Genomic DNA, 21,416 nt, shown 5'->3' with positions numbered 1-21,416 from the left:
GAAATGTTAATGTCATCATAGTATCCTTGAAACAGTTACACTGAGACAGTGGCAGAATGGGTTGAATTGGAATAGAGAACATAAATATGTACAGATTTTTTTCCCATACTTTTCACTCTATATTGATACTTAAGGAAAAAAATTAAAAGAAAACTTCAGGAGTGAATACACTCTTTCATTTTCTACATCTCACTTCAAAAATGAACTCTGAACACTTGTTTTTCAGTGAATCTATTCACTGAAATCTGTAGTATTGAATCAGAACTAATCATTTAGGCTTTCCTCTTATTTCTGTTTTCTTGTAGAAATTCAAACGGAAAAATCGTGTCCATCGATGCCAAGTTGAACTTGGATAATAAGGACTTCAAAAAAACAACTAAGATCACTTGGTTAGCAGAAACTCCACGTGCACCCCTCATCCCAACTGTCTGTGTTAATTATGAGCATCTGATTACTAAACCAGTTTTAGGTAAAGATGAAGATTTCAAGCAATATATCAACCGAAACAGCAAGGTGAGTTACCTTTCTGTCCCCTTCAATTCCACAAAGCTTAGTGTTTTGTGGTTTGGATTTTTTTTTCTTTTAAACGTTCAGTATTTATAGTTTGATTGATTTGTCAAACAAATGAATCATGTGCTGGTGTATCTGGCTTCCATTTAACCTCTCATGATTTTAGAATTCAAATCTGACTTGTGTTTTGTCAAGTGTTACCTGAGTTTTACACATTTGGGACCAATAGTTTGAGTTTTTGTCTTGATACATTCTTGTGATATGGCATCTTCTTGCTAGTACTTGTTCTGCAGCTCTTGTAGTTAATTAATATTTCAATGCTTCCAAAATGAGAAAATCACCATTATTCTTCTACAGCTTTACTGTATTTTTTCCTGTTTCTTGTGTTGTGTTAGACATGGATTGATTTCTTTTAACACTTACAGCAAGAAGAACTGATGTTGGGTGATCCTTGCCTTAGGGAGTTAAAAAAAGGAGACATCATCCAACTTCAGAGGAGAGGATTCTTTATTTGTGATCAGCCTTATGAGCCAGTGAGGTAAGCTACTTAAGAATGGCCTAAACAGACATCACACAATTTGCTTTATCTGGCTGTGCTTTCACAGTTGTGTTGGCAAGAGTAACGCTACCTACAAATATTTTTCCCTTTACCATGCCCTTTCTATGGAGTATTTCTGTGGACTGGCATGGCTTTTATCTTGTACATTCCTGCCTCTTCAAACTGTCTTAAGCTATGTATATGGCACTTTTGGTGCACCCCACCTAACTTGGACTTAAAAAAGAGATAGTTTCGTTCTGATTAAGAGTATAAAAATCAAGAAACAGTGCTTCAGAATAAAACAGGCATTTTCCCAATTAGAGTGTGCACATACTATTTAATTCTACACTCCTTTAGTAACCTATCAAACGTCTACACTGCAATTAATAACATAAGCATATATATTAATACTATAAAATAAAGAAAACTTGTACATAACAGGAATCAGTGCAGATCCACAGTTATGTAACTTTGTGTAACTACAGTTGTGTACAAAGATAAACTTACAGTTGTGCAAGAGCATCTTTTAGAAAGAGTAGAACATTGTTTCAATAAAGGTTAATGTGTATCTTGTATTTCCTTTAATGTTGTTTTTATAAAACCTTTTATAGTCCTTACAGCTGTAAAGATGCCCCATGTATTTTGATTTACATCCCTGATGGACATACAAAGGAAATGCCAACATCTGGGTCAAAAGAGAAGGCCAAAGCTGAAACTGCAAAGAAAGAGGTAAACTTGTGGTTTTAAAAAGTGCCATAAAATGTATTACTGTACATCTATTGCTGTACAAGATTATCAGGCTGAATACTTGCCTTTCTTTTTGCCTTTTTTTTTTTCAAGGCTAGTTCAGCTCTAAAAGGAAAATCTGCTCCCCTTGTTGGTCACCCCTGTACTCCAACCTGTACTGTATCTGAAGGTCACCTGATCATTTACAACAAGGTGTCTGCGCAGGGTGATATAGTTCGTGACTTGAAAGCCAAGAAGGCAGCAAAGGAAGATATTGATAAAGCTGTGAAACAATTGCTGGCCTTGAAAGCAGAATACAAAGAAAAGACAGGCCAGGAGTATAAACCTGGAAATCCTCCAGTATATGTAACTGCACAGTCATCAAAGCTTGAGCCCTCTGGTCCCCTGGACAGTAAAGCTCTGTATGATAAAGTAGCAGCACAAGGAGAAGTGGTCCGAAAACTGAAAGCTGAGAAAGCATCTAAGGTACCTGATGAATTTTTTTTTTTTGGCTGAGTTTGCAGAGCTCTTTGTTCTCTGTGAAGGTGAATGGGTGCTTGTGGATCCAGGTTTTCATAGTGATCATGGCTTGGGCTGGGCTCTGTTCTGTCAAGGCTTGTGTTTCCTAAGACTCCTTCAGTTAGGTGTGGTAATATTTGAGTTTGTGCTAATATTCTTAAAGATGCAAGTGGATTTCCCTGTTTCTTAGATAGCTACTCTGAAATGTGGATAGGATTCATCCCACAGCATGAGTTGATTAAGTATCCAGATCTGGTCCTCGAAGTTAAAATGCTCTGCAGCATTTTTGTATTGAACTCAATATGGTCAAATTATGTGACATGATAGGATTGCTTTGTTGCTATTTATTTAAAAATAAAACAAAGCCCCAAAATCAGAAAGGAAGGGTAAGGTGCAAATACTACAGATATTTTTGAGACATCTTCCTCTCTGGAACTGAGCATAGAAAGCGTAGCTACCCTTGGCTGTGTTCTTTCCATTCTTTCTAATGCAGAACAAGAAAAGATAAAAAATTACACACTTTTCCTGGTGGTTAAGTAGTGTTAATAGTAGTAGTGTCTTGGTGGCACCATAAAATCTAGACACATGGGAAGATCTAAACTAATTTATTGTTAAAATTTTACTTAATACAGTGAGGATTGTATATCACATAGTGGGAATAACTTTGTTAAAACAGTAAACAAGTAGAGAAAATTTCTCTAAACATCTCTCCTAAATATTTAAGAAAATGGAATAGGTGTGCATAAACCAGGTCTTTTCATGAAAGTATTTATGGTACACTTGATAGTCTTATGTCTCTATATTTTTGTTCCTCCCTCTTTCTGCCCCTTCCTTTCTCTTTCAGGATGAGATAGGTGCTGCTGTGGAAGTCCTTTTATCCCTAAAGGCGGAATATAAACAACAGACAGGCCAGGAGTACAAACCTGGAAGCCCACCTGTGGTCTTAGTTCCTCCTCAGTCTTCTGTTTCTACTCTTCCGTCCTCATGTCTAGTAGACAGCAAGTCTCTGTACAGCAGAGTAGCTGAACAAGGCGAAGTGGTCCGCAGGCTTAAATCAGAGAAAGCTTCAAAGGTCTACTAGCCATGGATACTTCTGGGTGCAACAGTACCTTCAGTTTAGACCAAAACCTAATTGCAGGCTTTCTGAATCTTGAGGAGCAAAATATAAGCAAGTTCCATGAAGTGTTTTCCCAAATTCTCTTGAGCTGATGATATGGCTGACTGTATGAGTTCTGTGATAGTGCATGGAAAATAAATAACTCCTTTTTATAGTGATAGAAGACAAGTGAAGCAGAATATAGGCAGTAATTTGAAAAAAAGGCTGTAACTTGAAGCCAGAATGGCAGTAATAAATTAGGAAATTATTTCATCGTGACCAAAGAACAATTATTTATTCAGAGTCTGAGTATTGGCTGCCACTCTCCAATGTACAATCCATGGACTGCTATAACTGGAGAGGTCTAAGCCACCTAATGGGGAGGTCTTCATGGCACAGAAATCAGCCCTTACTATACTGCTTGATTCGGTCCTTTGATGTGCAATTTGTAGTTCTGGTTAAAAAGTTTTACCACTGAACTCAGAGAGGACAACTTAGACTAGCAAGGTAGCTCTAGAAGTTTAATTACAATAGCTATGTTAGTGGCATTCTAGTAAAGGTTGTGTTATCTATTATGTTGCATCTCTCTTATTTCTGCCTGTGTCTGCAACTGCTGTTTTTTTCTTTCTTACTTCAGGAACAAGTAGATGAGGCTGTGAAAATTCTTTTAAGCCTAAAAGCAGAATATAAACAAAAGACAGGTCAAGAGTACAAGCCTGGAAATCCACCTTCAGCTCCTGCTTGTGTATCTTCTGCTGCACTTCCATCCTCTCTATGCTGCAGTAACTTGGCAACCTGTAGCTTAGTGGATGGCAAAGCACTTTATGATAATGTAGCTGAACAAGGGGAAGTGGTACGCAGACTCAAAGCAGAGAAAGCTTCCAAGGTATAATTATAATTTGAGAGTAAGCAATTGTAATTCTTACCACATTTTGCCACTGGGTGGAAACCTTTCACCAAGTAATGATCAAACTGCCCTAGGTCCAGGTCATACATGGTCTGATAATGCCAAACAAGATTGTTCAGATGCTGGATACTCCTGACTCAGAGATGTAGAAAGTCAAACTTAACCTCTCATATCTAGATGAATAAGCACAAGCATGACAGAAGTCAACCTTGCAGAAGTTTTTAATGTATTTTACTTTTTCTTGCTGTATTTGAGACAAGTGACTATAAAAAATACCTAGTGTGCTGCAGCAATAGCAGGACTGTTCTGAATTTGACAAAACATCAGCAGCGATGATTTTCTTTTTTAGTTTTGGTTTTTTAAAGATATTTTCGGAAAGAGGTTATTGTATGTTTTAGTGTAGGTTCTGCTGCAATTATTAACAGGTTATACTGGCCAGATGGGCTGTGGGAACATTCTGGTACAATGTGGCAGCACTCAAACACACTTGTGTTCTTTGGGAAAGAGACACTGCTTGTGTCCTCCACTTACTATAAAGCACTGTTTTATTGCTGGGTGGAAATTTTATTTTCATACCCTGAAAATCAGTGCTTCTTGTCAGTTGTCTCTTTAATTCTCACCAATACATCTTGCTGTTTCTCACCCATATAGGATCAAATAGATGAAGCAGTAAAACTCCTCCTTTCTCTAAAAGCTGACTACAAGGAAAAGACTGGGCAGGAGTACAAGCCAGGACATCCACCAGCAGCTCAAGCAGCTTTGCCTCAGGCATCAAACATGGTACCCTGTGGTCCAGACACTCCTGAAGCCAAAGCCCTGTTTAGCAAAGTAGCTCTTCAAGGGGAAGAAGTTAGGAAATTAAAAGCAGAAAAAGCAGAAAAGGTAAAAACATACATGCTGTAATATAAAAATATATCATGTGTAATTAAATCCAAAAATCTATTTGAAATTCAGTGTGATTATGGGAATTAGAAACGTATATTTAAAATAAGCAGCATTTGAAATCTGAGGTGTGAAACGTACTTTTAAAATTATTCCTGTCATATGGTCTTAAAATGTTAACACATTAAAATCCTGGCTTTTGCAGATTTTTACTCCAACACTATGTGAATGTCTGTGACGCCATATATAGAGAGATTTTTTTTTTGATAGAGCCATATTATTACTGTGATTTCTCTATACATTTCTTTTTTTTTCTTCAAGGAAAAGATAGATGTAGCTGTTAAGGAGCTTCTTCAACTGAAGGCCCAGTATAAGTCTGTTGCAGGAGTTGACTATAAGCCAGTTTCTGCTAGCGGTGCAGATGACAAAGACAAGAAGAAGAAAGAGAAAGAGAACAAGTCTGAAAAGCAGAGTAAGCAACAGAAGCAAAATGATGGCCCTAAAAAAGAACCTTTGCAAGGACAGAGTGGTAATGAGCGCTCCTCAGATGGATCAGGAGAGGGTCAAGGCCCTAAGAAACAAACAAGGTGAAGATGCAATTTTTAATCTTATTCAATAGAAAACCTCAACTGTTTACCTCTATTCAAATTTTAGAGTTTCATAGGTGTCTCATTTCACTGAAAAATGTGTACATTTGCAAAAATATTTGTGTTCATGGTTAAGATCAAGCCAAAAGCAAGATATGAAAGTTTACTTATTGTCAGTTGTACCTCAGCATCCTGTACTGTTACCGTCATTGAGAACTTGCTTTGCTTCATTACTTGCTTCTGCAAATGTGCTGCTATGACTTGCTCAGTATAAACCTTGAAGAAAAACCCAAAGCCTTATACTTAATTCATTATACCAAGGTTTCCAGAATATTTGTTGTGAGTACCTTGGAAAGTATAGCCCAAGGCACTGCTGTTGTTGGTATTGGAACTTTTCAGTGATGATTGCTGTGCATCTCCTCTCCTGCTTCCATCCTGAAAGTTTAGAGGTCTTTCTACAGCATGTATTATGCAGCACTGTGTATCTCCTGTTTCATATACATAAATCACATTTCAGAGAAATGGTTATTTTGTGTAGAAATTTGTATAGAAATTTCCACCCTTAAAACTTCTCTGTTTATAGAGATATAAAAACTTTACTTTTACCTACTGTTATATGAGTTTGGTAAGTTTAACCTTCTCTAGAATCTTGTAGTTTTATTGGTTATCTTTATTTTAATGGTGGGGGTCAGTTTTCTGTCTTGAACAGTGTGACTGACATTCACATTAATGGAAAATTCAAGTTGCATACCTTTCTGAAATTCTAGCCACTGGCTAGGTAAGACATGTTTAAAATAAAGAGTAAAACAGCTTAAACACAGATCAGGTTAATCTTAGGTTCTTACTGGAGGAGATTGGGTTTTTTAATGCATCATTGTGAGGTTCTTTAATACAAGCATAGTAAGAACTAGAAGGATTCAAACAGTAGTGAAGAAACAGAACTGGTTTTATTAAATACTCTTGTGAGTCAAGGTAAGGAATACTAGCAATTCCTACCAAAAGTTAGCTTTATAAAGTAAAATTAAAATATTCTGATCCATGCCCCTCTTTTTCTGCCCAGCCCCCTTCCCCTCAGCCTCTCCCCATCCCCAAAAAAGGGTTAGAATAAATGTCACTGGTAATTGCTGTACAGCACAAATCTGGTTCTTTTCTAATACCATAGGCTGGGGCTAGAAGCTAAAAAAGAAGAAAATCTTTCAGAGTGGTTCTCTCAGGTAAGTGCACATCAGTTTAAATTAATTATTTTATTCTCTTATAAATCAAGGTCTGTTTTGGATTTATATCTTATGTCTGTTCTTTATGTATGAAATGAAACTTCAGTATCTAAATAATCTTTTGAAAGGTGATCACAAAATCAGAAATGATTGAATACTATGATGTGAGTGGCTGTTACATTCTTCGCCCTTGGGCTCATGCTATTTGGGAAGCTATCAGAGACTTCTTCGATGCAGAGATCAAGAAACTTGGAGTGGAAAACTGTTACTTCCCCATGTTTGTGTCCCAGGCTGCTCTAGAGACAGAGAAGTCTCACATTGCTGACTTTGCTCCTGAGGTACACTTCAAAACTTTGTTTTAATCTGACCATTAGAACCACTCAGTCTGCAGCTGAGTATGAAAGTAAGTTTGGACTTGTTTTTTTTCCCAACCTTTTTGGTTTTTCTTTTTTAGGTTGCTTGGGTCACAAAATCTGGGAAAACTGACCTGGCTGAACCAATTGCTATACGTCCCACTAGTGAAACAGGTACTTTGGCTGTAAAGGAAATAGTTACAAGTACAGTGTAGCTGATAGTCAAAAGTCCCTTTTGAAAAGTGGAAAACCTCTTTTTTAAGAATGTTTCCTGTACCTCCTGATAAAAATTCTGTAATTTTGTTGCTGCTTATAGCAACTCTCACAACTATATTCCCTTGAGTAGTTTTTGTATGAAATATGCAATTTAGGATTTTTTTTCATTAGTATTCTGGACAGACTTGCTTTGTCTGAAAAACCTATTTGATTATTTGTTTCAGAGTGTTTATAGGAAAAATTCTTCAACTAATAATTCATTCCAGTTTTGCATATATTTTGACTATAGTTGCGAAAGAAGCTTTTACTACAATTTCCTCTTAGTAACTTAAGCAAGTGTTTTAAAATCTGAGGCTGGATGAGTTCTTATTGAGTCAGGTCTAGGATAGCATCCTGAAGTTGTGAGGTCAGTGAATTCCTATTTGTAAACTCAGATGTATTTACATACTGTAAACCAGTGACTCAAACATGGTGCCATTAAATAATAAGCCGTGGATTGTACTTTGACCAGCAGCAAGCAAGCAATTTTGCAGAGACTTGGGATGAAGCAAAAGTACTCCTGTGAAAATATTATGTATTAAGACAAAAAAAGTTTTTAAAGGAAATTATACATAAAAACATAGTTTTTAACATCAGAGAATGTTAAGTTTTTGTGTCAAAAGGAAAGGTTTGGCATAAATGTGTGTATTGTGCAGAGACCCAAAGCTGCTTTCTTTTTGCAGTCATGTACCCTTCCTACGCCAAGTGGGTGCAGTCACACAGGGATCTTCCTATCAAGCTTAATCAGTGGTGCAGTGTTGTGGTATGTGTGTACACCATTTCTGAGTATCAATATTATGATTATGTTATCATAAGAACAGTGTAGGAGAATTATTCTCTGTGGACTTAGCATGCTGATACTGATCACAGCACATACTTCAAGACAAAAGTATTATATGATTTGTTTTTCTCACTGGTTTTAATAAAACATCCTTTTTCAATGTATATTGTTGATTATATTAAGTAGAAATTTGTGAATAGTTGACTTTTAAAATTTTATAGCACTTGCATATAATCATTATTTTTAACAATAATTTCATTGTTAATCATAGTGGTCAATATTTTTATTTCTACCCCTCCAGCGCTGGGAGTTCAAACATCCCCAGCCCTTCCTTCGCACTCGTGAGTTCCTTTGGCAAGAGGGTCATACAGCATTTGCAACATATGAAGAAGCAGCAGAGGAGGTAAAAAGCAAAATGCACTGGTGGCTTTGCTTTCAGGAAGTTACCTTATTCCATAGCAACATAAACAGATCTTTTACTGGGACCTCACAGAGATCTATCTTCTTTTCTTTGGGAGCCCTCGTGAAAAATGCAAAGTATATTAGAACCCATTTTTTCTCAGATGTAATCCATGTCTGAAGCTTTAGTCTTTGCAAAAAACATGGGGAGTTTGAAGAGTGATACATAGAGTGTGGTCTCCTTAAAAATTATTTTCCTTAAAAATGCTTCAAAATAAATTTTCCTTAAACATCTAAATAATTCATTCACATGCTAACTGACAGAAGGTATAACACTTTCTTTGCCCACATGACAGATATTTCATTGAATGTCATGGCATATCTTTATTTAGCAGATGTTCAGACTCTTAGGTGGAGACTAGAAGTCAGTATAACCATTGGAATGGCATTTCTGCTGTGACTCTTCTTGTTTTCTGTCATGATTTATAGTTGTTCCTATTTGATTCAAAGAAAATATCATCCAAATTCTAAAGTAATTAAAGAGATGTTAGTTTTTCAAACACAGTCTTGAGAAGGTGTTAAATTTAAAGATTTCAGACTCTCATGTAAAAATATTTCATGATGTAACAAATGCTAAATACTGAGTAATTTTTAAGACAGTGTGTTCATCCTAGGTGTTGCAGATACTTGATCTGTATGCTCGAGTGTATGAAGATCTCCTAGCAATACCTGTTGTGAAAGGAAGGAAGACAGAGAAGGAGAAATTTGCTGGGGGTGATTATACAACGACTGTAGAGGCATTTATATCTGCCAGTGGAAGAGCTATCCAGGTATTTATCTATTAAAATAATTTTTTTTTCAGTAAATACAGTAAGAGGAAAGATTTAAAGTGATGATTGATAGACTGAGCTTTCCACTGAGTAGAATTTTCTGTGTGCATCTTTTCAGGGAGCAACATCACATCATCTAGGGCAGAATTTCTCAAAGATGTTTGAAATTGTATTTGAAGATCCCAAGAAACCAGGAGAAAAACAGTTTGCTTATCAGAATTCCTGGGGTATTACAACTCGAACGATTGGTGTGATGACAATGATTCATGGAGATAACATGGGATTGATACTCCCACCTCGTGTAGCCTGTATTCAGGTGAGTAAAAATGCCTTAAACTACCATTTTGTTTCCTTTCTTTTCTTGAAATTCAGGAGCATTTCATACTGGAGAGTTGGAAGATTTCGTATGGGATAGGAACTGATTACAGAGTGTGCTGTATGAAGTTAATACAAATCATCAGGGTACTTGTGGTGGACAAGTCCTCTTTGATAGTCTATTCACTTAAAACAGTGTAATCTGTATCATTAGTATGAAAAGGGAAAGCGTCCTTTGCTTCTGAGAACTTGAAAGGAATTACTGCAATATAGGGGCCACAATATTGGTTTTAAGTCTTTATAATAGCCAGGACCTAATGTTTTATAATATTAATTGTATGTCATGCTGTATTGCAGGTTGTAATTATTCCCTGTGGCATCACAAATTCCCTTTCTGAAGAGGACAGAGAGGCTCTGTTGAAGAAATGTAATCAATATTGTAGTAGGCTGCTTAGTGTTAACATCCGTGTCCGGGCTGATTTACGAGACAACTATTCACCTGGTTGGAAGTTCAACCACTGGGAACTGAAGGTACGTTGCTTTCCAGGGGATGTTTTAGAGCCTCTGTGTGGGGACTGCACATGAATTATGTTATGTGTGCCTTGTATTCTGTAGGCAAATATTTTCTCAGTGTTGCTGCCTGATAATCAGTGATCACTTTCAATAATTTATTATTTTCTGAGACTCGTTCTGTTTGCTAGGATTTACATGTCACTAGTAATTTTGAACCCCCAAGACTCCACATTATATATTAGAAAATTAAAATTTATATTTTGTATAAATTACTTGCATGTTTAAAAATTTGTGTTAGTACTTACATGTCTCCAGGCTCACAACAGTGCCCTCTGTGCACACATTGAAACAGAGAAGATAGACCTGTACAGCATCAGTAAAGAAAGGAGCAATTTTTTTTTTTTTGTTTCAAAATTGTCATGTTCTCCTCATAGAGTAGTTGAGAGCAACAGTTCTGCTTGGTCAAATATACGAGGCTTTTATAAAACAAAAACAGTAAGCAGAGTGAAACAGTGGTAGTAATGGTAATTAGAAATTGAATGATGTGTTGAGTGATGTTTTGGGATCATGTTTTTATTCTAAATTCAAAGTTAGTTTCAATACATTAATCTTCAGTGTAAGATGATAAAAGTTAGCTAAGTTGTTCAAAGTTCCCATTGTCCCCAAGTTCTCTTCCCTTTGTGTAGCTTTTTTTTTTTAATGGATCTCTAATACTATGAATCCATGTTGGAAGACTTTATAAGTAAAATTAGATGTATCAAAGAGGCATGGCATGGGCAAACTTTATGTTTTTTATAAAATGTACTAATGTGTCCAACATAATACACAAACTACGTCTTCAGGCTCGTTGCAGGCACAGTACACTTATTTTATTGAGTGTATAAGGAATTTCTTGGGGTAAAATATACAGAAGTACTGGAATAAAAAGTACAGGAATTAACTGAAAAGTATTTTGCTTTTTGTACTTTTCAGCTTAGCAGATTTCTAATGTTACTTCCCAAAAGACCCAAGTCATTGGTACTTCTTTTATAATATCTGGTATTAGTTCTATTGCTTTCTTAGGAAATCTTCCTGAGAGAACACTAAGCATTATTCTTTCACTGGAAGGCAGAATTACAATTCAAAGTACCAGATACTTTCCTCTAAGTTTTAATTACGGAGGCAGCTTTTTGTGTGTCATAAACCAGAATGTTCTCTTTAAATTGCTTTTTAATAACAGTTCTGAATAGCTTTTTGTGTAGCTTTGTAGTAGGAGTAGATAATTCATCCTTCAGACAGATTTTACTACATTATTCACCTTTTTAGCATAAATAAAGTAGGAAGGGCAGGGGCAGTATAAGGAATCATTTGGAAGCTGTGAACTTGAAGAGATTCCAGAGCACACATAGAAAGCTTGGGTACATGTTTTGATTCTCCTGTTCAGCTCTTGAACACTGTAGAATGGTTTTAGCTTATAAGCTTACTGATTCAATTTCCCTTGGTAGGCAGGGGAAGAATCCCCCAAAATGCATTTGCATTTACTATCTTCATTTCCTGTGAAAGAATGTGTACAGCTTGGGATGCATGTAGGGAAAAATAGATAGACTCAGTAGACTCTTCACTGACTAGTAAAATGGAAACTCTTTTTGTCTGATGGTATATGGGAGATAGTTCTATCACCAAAGTTTATGAAGCATGAGAGCTTTGCTAAAGGAATTACCTGTTTGTGGTCAAATATAATATGCAGTTAATGTTGCTATTAGAGCTGTATTTAACAGAATTTTTGCTAGTTGCTGTTAATACAGTTGTAAGTATTCTGTGAAAACAGAATAAAAATGCATTACTGGATGAGCTAGAATATTATAATTACTATAGAAGTCTTAATTATTCAGACTTCAAAGAAACTTACATGTGTAAAGTGATTCCATATTAAGACTGGGTTTAAAAAAATAAACAAAAAATAACCCAGAGAGAGAGAGAGAGAAAATGAACTTCATCATAATTTTTAATTTTTTTTTCACAAAGGGTGTTCCAGTCAGGGTTGAAGTGGGACCACGAGACATGAAGAACCAACAGTTTGTAGCTGTTCGAAGAGACACGGGACAGAAGCTGACCTTTTCTGAACATGAAGCAGAAGATAAACTGAAGCAGATATTGGAGGAGATCCATGCTAACCTTTACAGCAGGTAAATTGAGAAGTACAGTAAATGGCTGTGCTAATCACAGATGCACTTTACCTCGAAGAAGAATTTCTCACATTGTTGATTTATCTGTGGGGACAGATTAGGTCCATCTTTCCATTTGTGACATGTAATTTTTCTGCCTCTTAAATCTCTTCACATACAGTGATGGAAATCTCGTACTGTTGTTATGAAACAGTGTAAAAGTTTGTGAACTTATTTAAAAAAATATTTCCCTGAAGTACTAATAAACAAATACACCACAAATAGTTCATGGGACAATAATGTCCCAATGACCTAGCGCTGCCCAGAGAAGAACAGTGAAGCTGGTGAAGGATGGAGAACACAAGTCTTATGAAGAGCAGCTGAGGGAGCTGGGGGTGTTTAGCCTGGAGAAAAGGAGGATTGGGATGACCTTATCACTCTCTACAACTGCCTGAAAGAAGGTTGTAACCAGGTCAGGATTAGTCTCTTCTACCAGGTAACAAGTGATAGGACAAGAGGAAACAGTCTTAAGTTGAACTGGGTGAGGTTTAGGTTAGATATTGGGAGAAATTTCTTCACTGAAAGAGTGATCAAGCATTTGAGCAGGCTGCTCAGTGAAGTAATGGAATTGCTGTTCATGGAAGCATTTAGAAGATATGGAGATGTGGCACTCAGGAATATGGTTTAGTGGCAGACCTGCAGTATTGGGTTATGGTTGGACTCTGATCTTTAGAGGTCTTTTCCAACCTAAACAAGTCTATGACCCTACGTACAGAATTCATTTGTGAAAGATGCTTTTGGTACAGAATTTTGAAAGATGCAGAGTGGCCCAAGAAACTTCAGTAGTTGAAAGTTCTGTGTTTAGCCATGTATTCTAAGACTGTATTGACTTCCAGGGGATTGTTTTCTTCTAAACATTCATGCTTTTGGAACTGGTGTTTGTCCTTACTGCATATGCCAGAATCCCTCATATGTCTGTCACTGCAAATTATTTTTCATAAGTGCATGGAAAAGAACAGGGTGCTGATAAAGCAGCTTTCTTCTGTGGTTATCAAAGTTGTTTACAAGCAGAATATTTTTACCTAGTTAAAAAGCATTTTGCTATTTAGATTTAAAACATAATTTAAAAAGCAAAATACACATCTGTAATACTTTATCTGCATCTGGTCAGTGTTGAGCTGACATGCACAACAGTGGGAATTAATACAGTGAAAAGTGCAGCAACTTGCAGAATACTCCACCAGCAATTAATCAAGTTTTGGTCGCTTTGAGAGGAGAAGTGGTAGAAACACAAAACCTGTTTAGGAAGATTCTAATGAATATATAGCTCTTCTGTTTTGACTGACTCTGCAAACTTAATTCATTTGGCCAGTGACATTATGTGCATTAATCTGCCCTGACTGAATTTTTTTTTCCTCTTCTTAGAGCATCTGAAGACCTAAAAAGTCATATGGTGGTGGCCAGTAATATGGAGGACTTTCAAAAAGAGCTTGATTCAGGAAAGGTAAGGAAATGTACTACTTGTAGTCCTGTGCCTCCACACACTTTCTATCCCTTACAAATAATCAGGGGCTAGAAATTTCAAAGCTTATATATTAATACTGTTACAGTTTTTATGGGACTCTCCCCTCACAAGCAAGTGAAACCTCTCCTCTAAAGCTGCATAAAAATAAATTACCTTTCCCAAATTTAGTGACAGAGGCTGCTTTCTTCTATTGCTAAAATACAGTATTTATGGAATACAGTGCTCATGTTACCACATTCAAAATTTAGTCCTGTGCCAGGGGGCCTTGAAGTGACTTATCAAGCTGCGGTTTGGTAATTTGTACATAAAATGTGATGTTTTTATCAGTATATGCTTTGCAGAGAGATTGGTGTAGACATTTTGTACAGGTTACAATAGAATTAGTGCCAGCAGTGACAAAACACTTATTAAGTCTCGTAATAAGGTCCAAGTAAGAGTTTAAAGTACAAGCTATTTACGTCAAGGAAGTTTTACCTTTATGACCTGAGTAGAAGCCATTGGGTTCATTAAGAATTACTGCAAGTCAGAAACCTCCTTGGGATGATAGTAAGAATAACCCATCGTGTGGATGGTTGAGCTCTACTGATTTAGATGTCTGTGAAAAAGTATTGAAGCTTAGATGAGAGATTAAGTCTTCAGTACAGAATTGCACTGCTGTTTCTTTTTCAGAGATGCATTGAAAATGTTTTAACCCTGAAATTCTGTCACAGCTCAACCTGTGAAATTGTTCACATTATTTAGATTAAAGTGTTCAAGTAGTAGGATTCCCAGCATTAGTAATTAAGGTTGTGTATTTTAGAAAGAGATCAGGGCGTTTTGTGTACCAGTTGGATCTACTCTGAAAATTTCTGATGAAAAATGTATGAGTGCCAAGAATTCATAAGTACTCTTGTTAACTTCAAACATGGTTTTATGTTATTCCTGGTTAGGCTTGACCTTCCATCACACTGTTTCCTGCATTTCTAATGCACTTAAATTCAATTTAGAACAAGATTTAGAGGAATAATGATGAACTTCAGAGGGGAGACTGATTTAGCATGTTTATAAAGCTGAGAATAAAGATGTCTTAGATGTCATTCTGTGCATAGGTGCTATAATAGTAGTACTGCCTCATTTTCCTCCACAAAACTAAACAAAAGTCTTTAGTCTTTACTTAACAAATAATTGTGCTCTGCACAGTTGTTCAACTAGTACTACTGCTCCTGTATGTTGTGATTTTAAGATGTGCCTTCACATCTCTGAGTTATTAAACAAGTCCTCTGAAACGATGCTTGACTGTCATAAAGAGAAAGGAAGAGTTGAGACAGCATAACCTCCATAAAAATCTGAAGAGATGCATTACACTTATGAAGAGTCAAGCTTATTCCAAGGGCAAGGATGGAATGTGAAGCTCATTCTGTATTTGTGCGTGCACATAAAGTGTTGCCCTTTAATTCTGATAAACTAGTATAGAACTTTCTTCATTTTCTTCCTACCACAGAGGTTTCAAATGTTACCTCCACCTACAGAGAGGGTAAAATGCCTGGTTTTCCCATGTCCAGCACTCACTGTTGTGCATAGCTAGATTCTAGACAGGACAAAGAGAATTAAACTGTTTGTTTTATATTTAGAACTCTAATATAATTTAAATGTAGTTAAACGTGGAACTGTAGTTAAACTTGGAAACTATTTTTACATTCCAAGTTGGATACTTCCAACTATTTTGGTACTCAAGTTATGTAAGTTTATTGTCATCATCATATCTGAATTGAAGAAAATTGAAAAAACATGTTGTTTTGTTTGTTTCACTCTCTATTTATATATGTTGTATGAACAAAATTTTACAGCATATGTATTCTGTAATTACTTGAAATTGCATTCTGTTAGCACAGACTGCTGTTTAATAGGAAAATTTGTAAGCTGACATGCCCCTGTTTGACTCCTGTGTTGTTTTTCCCTTAGTGGAATTGCAGACTCTTAGCTCTTTGAAAATGAGGACTATTTCTGTGTTCTTTTAAGTTGCATGCAAAGTTTTTTGAAACTCAAAGAGTAATTGCCCAGGTATTTAAGCAGTTTCATTTCACTAACAAAAGTTGAACGCAAGAACAGTGTAGTAGAGTGGCAGTAGTTCCTTATTTCAGTTCCAAGAAAGCAAAGCTATAAAGTGAAGTCTAATAAAGGTGTATACTGGTTAATGGCAAATTGAGAATTTTGCAGTAAGAATGTAAATTTGGTGAAAGAAAGACTCAGTGAATAAACTTTATTCCCAGTTTGGATAGAGTTAAAATGACTCTGAAGGCTGAATTTAGCAGCTGATGGTGCCCTCAGCTGTCAGCATTTTATGAGTGTTCAAATGTGTGTAGGGGGTGTCTTTTTAACTGTAATGCTGCTTCTTAGTAGCAAACAGAATTTTCTCTGTCAAAACCCATTAAAAATGAAAACAAAAATCAGTAAAACTAAATAAAACTTGGGAAAAGAGATTTTCTACAGTAGCTAAGAGTAGTACTGAGAGGAGTGTAGAACATTATAATTTCAACTTTACTTTCTCAATTTTCTGTAGTTAAGCTAACTGAAGGAAACAGCAGGAAACCACCCCCATGAAAATGTGCTGTTGGCAATTCTGTTTTCTTAAAATATATATGTCCTTGTCTTGCTCAGAAAAAATGTAAATTCATAGTATGGAATTAAAATAGAAACTTAGTTAGGAGGCCACTGTCTTGCAGTGTGTAAGTGAACATTTATTCTCCAGTTTGAAATTTTTAAACTTTTCCTGAACAGAAAAAAGTGGAACATTTCACAGGAAGATGTATTGGGTTAAAAAAAATTGATTTAAATTTAATTGCTACTTTGGGTTTGTGTAGGCTTTTCCATGCTGCCCTGTGGAAAGACAACTGTGCCTGTCTGTTTCTCTGATGAAAAAGAGCCATTAAAATTTAGTTGTAACAATTGGAACTTTTCCCATTTTGAGTGTATATGAGATCTGAAGGTTTAGTAATCTTCCAGAGACAAAGATGATTTTTTTAGATGTATAACTGTTGGGTTTTTTCTCTCTCCTTTTCTGCCTTCAGATTGTACAAATCCCTTTTTGTGGGGAAATAGAGTGTGAGGATTGGATCAAGAAGACCACTGCCAGGTAAAATATAACTGAACTGGAGAGTATCTACAAGATCAAAATCCTTCAAGATCAAAATCAAGATGTTTTGAATTTAAAACTGGAATGCAAGGTGCCTCTGGGCATAACACTTATGTATGGTTCTCATCCTTGACTCTTACTGTCCTGCATAATTCAATATATTTATTTCTCTTAGTTCTGGAACTTTCAGATTAATTACTGTGATTGTAAGATTTTATGTATAATACACTTTACTGTACCTTTATTTTTTAATAGGAGTGTTTATTTATGAATGTACTTTTATTCCAGGGATCAAGACCTTGAGCCTGGTGCCCCTTCCATGGGAGCAAAAAGCCTCTGCATACCTTTCCAGCCTCTCCGTGAACTCCAGCATGGAGCAAGATGTGTGTGCGGCAAAAACCCTGCCAAGTTTTACACCCTATTTGGTCGTAGTTACTAAATTATTAGGGAAAGAACCTTCTCCTATATCTGCAAATGAACTTTTTTTAATAAGACTGAAATAGCCCCTTAAACTTTAATCGGTTTTGTGACTTTTTACATAATTCAAAGACAAAGCCATAAACCATAACCCCCCACCCTAATTGTCAGTCTTAGGCTAGCAGTAATTCACAGACTTTTCTGTAAACATCTCTAATAATAAACATGTATTGTGAGCTGTAATATGCTGTGGTGGTTTTTTTCTGTGTTGCTCAGGGGGGAGGAACAGGTATCTTTTGCTCAGGTCTTTTTTTCTGTTTTCTACACTGAGAAAATGCCTGAAAGATTGTAGAGAATGTCATAAACACTACAGTACAGTTTTGTGTGCTGACATCTGCTTTATAGATAAAACATCTGCTTTTAATTTTGTCTTCAAATTGTCCAGTTTTCAGTAGAGAATTACTCCTAAGCAGTAGGCATGGTAAATACTACTTTTTGAAAACTCCCTCTGGAACCAGGTGTTTCAAGGAATATTTTCATAGAAACATAGAATGGTTTGGGTTGGAAGGGACCTTAAAGATCATTGAGTTACAACCCACCTGCCCTGGGCAGGGACCCCTTCCATTAGACCAGGTTAGGCAGAGTCCCATCCAGCCTGGCCTTGGACACTTCTGGGAATGGGGAGTCCACAACTTCTCTGGACAACTGTCCTAGTTCAGCAGGAGGGACCAGTTAACCCTGTGTGGGGGTGATCAAAGCTGTGTATTCTACCCCCTCTATTCATTCCCCAAGGTCAATGGGCCATTAGCAGCAGCTGCCCAGGGAGCCATTATCACCTTCACACCCAGCCTGAGGGGGGCAGAGCTGCTAATGGGCCATCAACAGCTCAACACCCCCTGGCTCCCAGAGTTAATCACCCATTGTGTGAGTCCCCGCCCAGGGGGAGGGACTGAGAGCTCCCTGAGGGTACATAAGTGGTGGGTAAGAAGACCTCGGGAACCTCTCGTCGGATCCAGAGCAGCAGCAGGACCTTGACAGGAGGAGATCCCCGCTCTTGCCCAGACCACAGCCCTCGCCTGCACCAACAGGTTTTTCTTTTCCTTTTGCTCTGGACTTGGGGGAACCACAGGGGTCTCAGCACAAGGGCAAACAAACCCTCTTGGGTTTGTGCCCCAGGACACTGGGTTATATTGCTGGGGTTTTGTGAGTTGAAAGCAATTTCCCTTGTGTGTCAGTGTTGTTATTGTAATATTATTATTAAATTTTAGGTCTGACTTACAATCTCTCTCGTGGTGAGTTCATTTTCCCCTGCTGGTTCACCTTTAAACCAGCACAACAACCTGTGCCAGTGTTTCACCACCTTCATAGTAAAGAATTTCTTCCTAATATCTAATCTGAACCTGCCCCTTTTGGTTTAAAGCCATTACATCTGGTCCTGTCACTACCTGCCCGTGTAAAAAGTCCCTCTCCAGCTTAGTTCTAGGTTCCCTTAGGCATGGCAAGTTACTTTGAAGTTTCTCTAGAGACTTCTCCAGGCTGAACAACCCCAGTTCTCCCAGCCTGTCCTCACAGCAGAGGTGCTCCAGCCCTCTGAGCATTTTTGTGGTCTCCTCTGGAATCTCCAACATGTCTGCCTTATATTGGGGACCCCAGATCTAGATGCAGTACTCCAGGTGGGACATCACAAGAGCAGAGATAGAGGAGAGAATCACCTCCCAGATTTTCACCCCATTGTACAACTAGTTAGAAAGGCTTTCTTAGGTTAAATGCCGCATTGTTAGCAAGATGCAGGTGGATGCCATTCTTTCAAATACTTTGCAAATCCCTGTTTCTCTTATCAACTGGCCTTTATAGCTGTCTGAGAGTGACACTGCAATGAGTAATACAAAGGTAATCTGAAGAGAGGCATTTTCAGTGCTAAATATTTCAGGCTGTGGTTGTATCTACAGCATGTTTCATAAAACCTTTTTTGCTTTTCCTGTACTTGCTAGGTGTTGCTTTAGCAGAGGAGGCTGGATGTCACAGAGTTATGAAATTATTTTTAAAATAACGTTGCTTCCACTCTGGGCTCAAGATTGGATTAAAACTAAAAAAAAAAAGAGCTAGTCTTGGTACAAAATAACTTTTGGAAGATACATGCATGATTTATTACCTTTTTCTCCTGTATATTTTTACGGCTGTCTATATAAACCCCTTTGCCTGAAAACTTGAGTAAAAACTTGGCAACTGAATCAGTAAGATCCTCCCCAAACTTCCTGGGACAATACTCTGTGGCTGTCTGTTGCAAAGCCCTATTTTTATGTAGGGCTTTGACTTAAGCATACAGGAGATTTAGAGTGATATTCCCAGATATTCACACCCATCTGCTTTTCAAAAGCATACAAAATGTTTGGGTTTGCCCAAATTCCTGCCGTCAGCCTTCCTACTAAAAATTCTGAATATTAGATTTGAACTAGTGGCCTGTCCAGTTTAGGATCACGCACCTGGTGATAATACCTTGTTTTTCCTCTCAGAAAAGTACAAAAATTATTAAATATTTCAGATCAGCTTGATCAGAGTGCTCGAACACTTGGAAATTCTCTCTCATATTCCTTGTGTGATGGTTAGTCATGAAGCATTTGTTTCAGTTGCATATTAAAATATCATCTTGCATTCATCTCTCTAGATATTTTTTCAGTTGTAGTAATGAGGGAAGATTCAGGGAAGGATATGTCGGTGCATGCATTCATCTTTGGTTTCAGTTGACAAACCAGACGAGTGGCCCTAAAGGGCTGATCTATCCTGGCAGAGGTCTCTCTCTCCTGGTATGCTGCCTCTGATGCTGCCTGGGATTGTATTTTGAGAAAGAGGGTGAACAGTAACACCAGAGGGATATTTTCATAGCCTGAAATGATGGGTAAAAGCAGCCTTTAGAGGGATTGCCCCTGCAGCTCTCTGATGCTGGGAAAAGGGAAAGGCAGCAACCAGTAGCTTCAGTTTTAATTTTAAGGTATAAGAGACAGGAGTGTGCCAAGATTTTTTGAGAGAGCAAAGCAGATTTTTAAGAATAGATGAGCACTTCCAGCTGAAATGCAGCCTCTTAACAGTGCTGCAGCCTTATCAGCTGGAACAACCAACCAACCTTCAACCAGTTGACGATCAAATTCATAAGTAAACATGTTGACACATTGTTCTTAGAAAGGACTTGCTCTGAATCTACAGATGGGTTTATTTGAAGCCAGAGATAGCACAGAAGGCCAGCCTTTGGTTTTTCTTTTGTTTTTCCCTTTTCCCAAGCTTGTTTCTTCCTGGTCATAGTAAGTGTCTGGAATGTGGATGACTCAAGTGCAGATCTCCCAGAGATTATCTTCCAGAGGGAGGCTAATGTTTGCCTCGGAGAGATAATGTCCATGTCAAGTATCCTTTCAACAAAAGCACAATCGGTGAAGCATTATCGAAAAAAACTGTCAAGACTCTTTGTAGACTGACTGTTAGAAAAATAGGTATATGAATTGGAATATTACATCACTGTTGATTAAATGATACTGCTTTATGTTTATAATAGAGTTGCAAATTTCATGATGTTCCTTAGTTCTTGTGTACTCATGAATTTGGGTTAAATAATAAGGGGGAATGTGAGGGAACTGCCTTAACATGGTGCTAGCAGCTCCTTATTGAAAAATAGAGCACAAGTGAGCAAAGGAACTCCTTCATTTAGCTCTTGTTTTGGTAATTGCTACCTTGTATAATGCAGGAATTTTGAGAGCTCTGAAGTTTGACCTTGGTCTGCTCCCATTGAAAGGACAATAACTTG

The 21,416-nt window shown here is 37.2% G+C and overlaps 1 protein-coding gene across 7 annotated transcripts in view; it reads left to right on the top strand.

Moving 5' to 3' along the window:
* Positions 1–17,866, top strand: part of EPRS1 (glutamyl-prolyl-tRNA synthetase 1) — a 39,001-nt gene extending 21,135 nt beyond the window's left edge. For 2 of the 7 annotated variants that reach the window (XM_071578973.1, XM_071578991.1), the window contains 20 exons: positions 306–513; positions 936–1,048; positions 1,660–1,777; positions 1,889–2,260; positions 3,138–3,365; positions 4,027–4,275; positions 4,948–5,178; positions 5,500–5,765; positions 6,928–6,979; positions 7,108–7,317; positions 7,434–7,506; positions 8,271–8,350; positions 8,670–8,771; positions 9,442–9,597; positions 9,716–9,913; positions 10,270–10,443; positions 12,430–12,590; positions 13,995–14,073; positions 17,142–17,206; positions 17,495–17,866. In XM_071578973.1, coding sequence (XP_071435074.1) covers positions 306–513; positions 936–1,048; positions 1,660–1,777; positions 1,889–2,260; positions 3,138–3,365; positions 4,027–4,275; positions 4,948–5,178; positions 5,500–5,765; positions 6,928–6,979; positions 7,108–7,317; positions 7,434–7,506; positions 8,271–8,350; positions 8,670–8,771; positions 9,442–9,597; positions 9,716–9,913; positions 10,270–10,443; positions 12,430–12,590; positions 13,995–14,073; positions 17,142–17,206; positions 17,495–17,645 — 3,286 coding nt within the window. In that variant the 3' untranslated portion in view covers positions 17,646–17,866. The remainder of the gene's footprint in view (positions 1–305; positions 514–935; positions 1,049–1,659; positions 1,778–1,888; positions 2,261–3,137; positions 3,366–4,026; positions 4,276–4,947; positions 5,179–5,499; positions 5,766–6,927; positions 6,980–7,107; positions 7,318–7,433; positions 7,507–8,270; positions 8,351–8,669; positions 8,772–9,441; positions 9,598–9,715; positions 9,914–10,269; positions 10,444–12,429; positions 12,591–13,994; positions 14,074–17,141; positions 17,207–17,494) is intronic. The other 5 variants (XM_071579005.1, XM_071578995.1, XM_071579024.1 and 2 more) reach the window with 3 other exon arrangements.
* The last annotated feature ends 3,550 nt before the right edge of the window (positions 17,867–21,416 follow it).

Source organism: Pithys albifrons, chromosome 2 (assembly GCF_047495875.1).
Source record: "Pithys albifrons albifrons isolate INPA30051 chromosome 2, PitAlb_v1, whole genome shotgun sequence".
Taxonomy (NCBI): Eukaryota; Metazoa; Chordata; class Aves; order Passeriformes; family Thamnophilidae; genus Pithys; species Pithys albifrons.
This window is presented reverse-complemented; position numbering and strand designations above follow the sequence as displayed.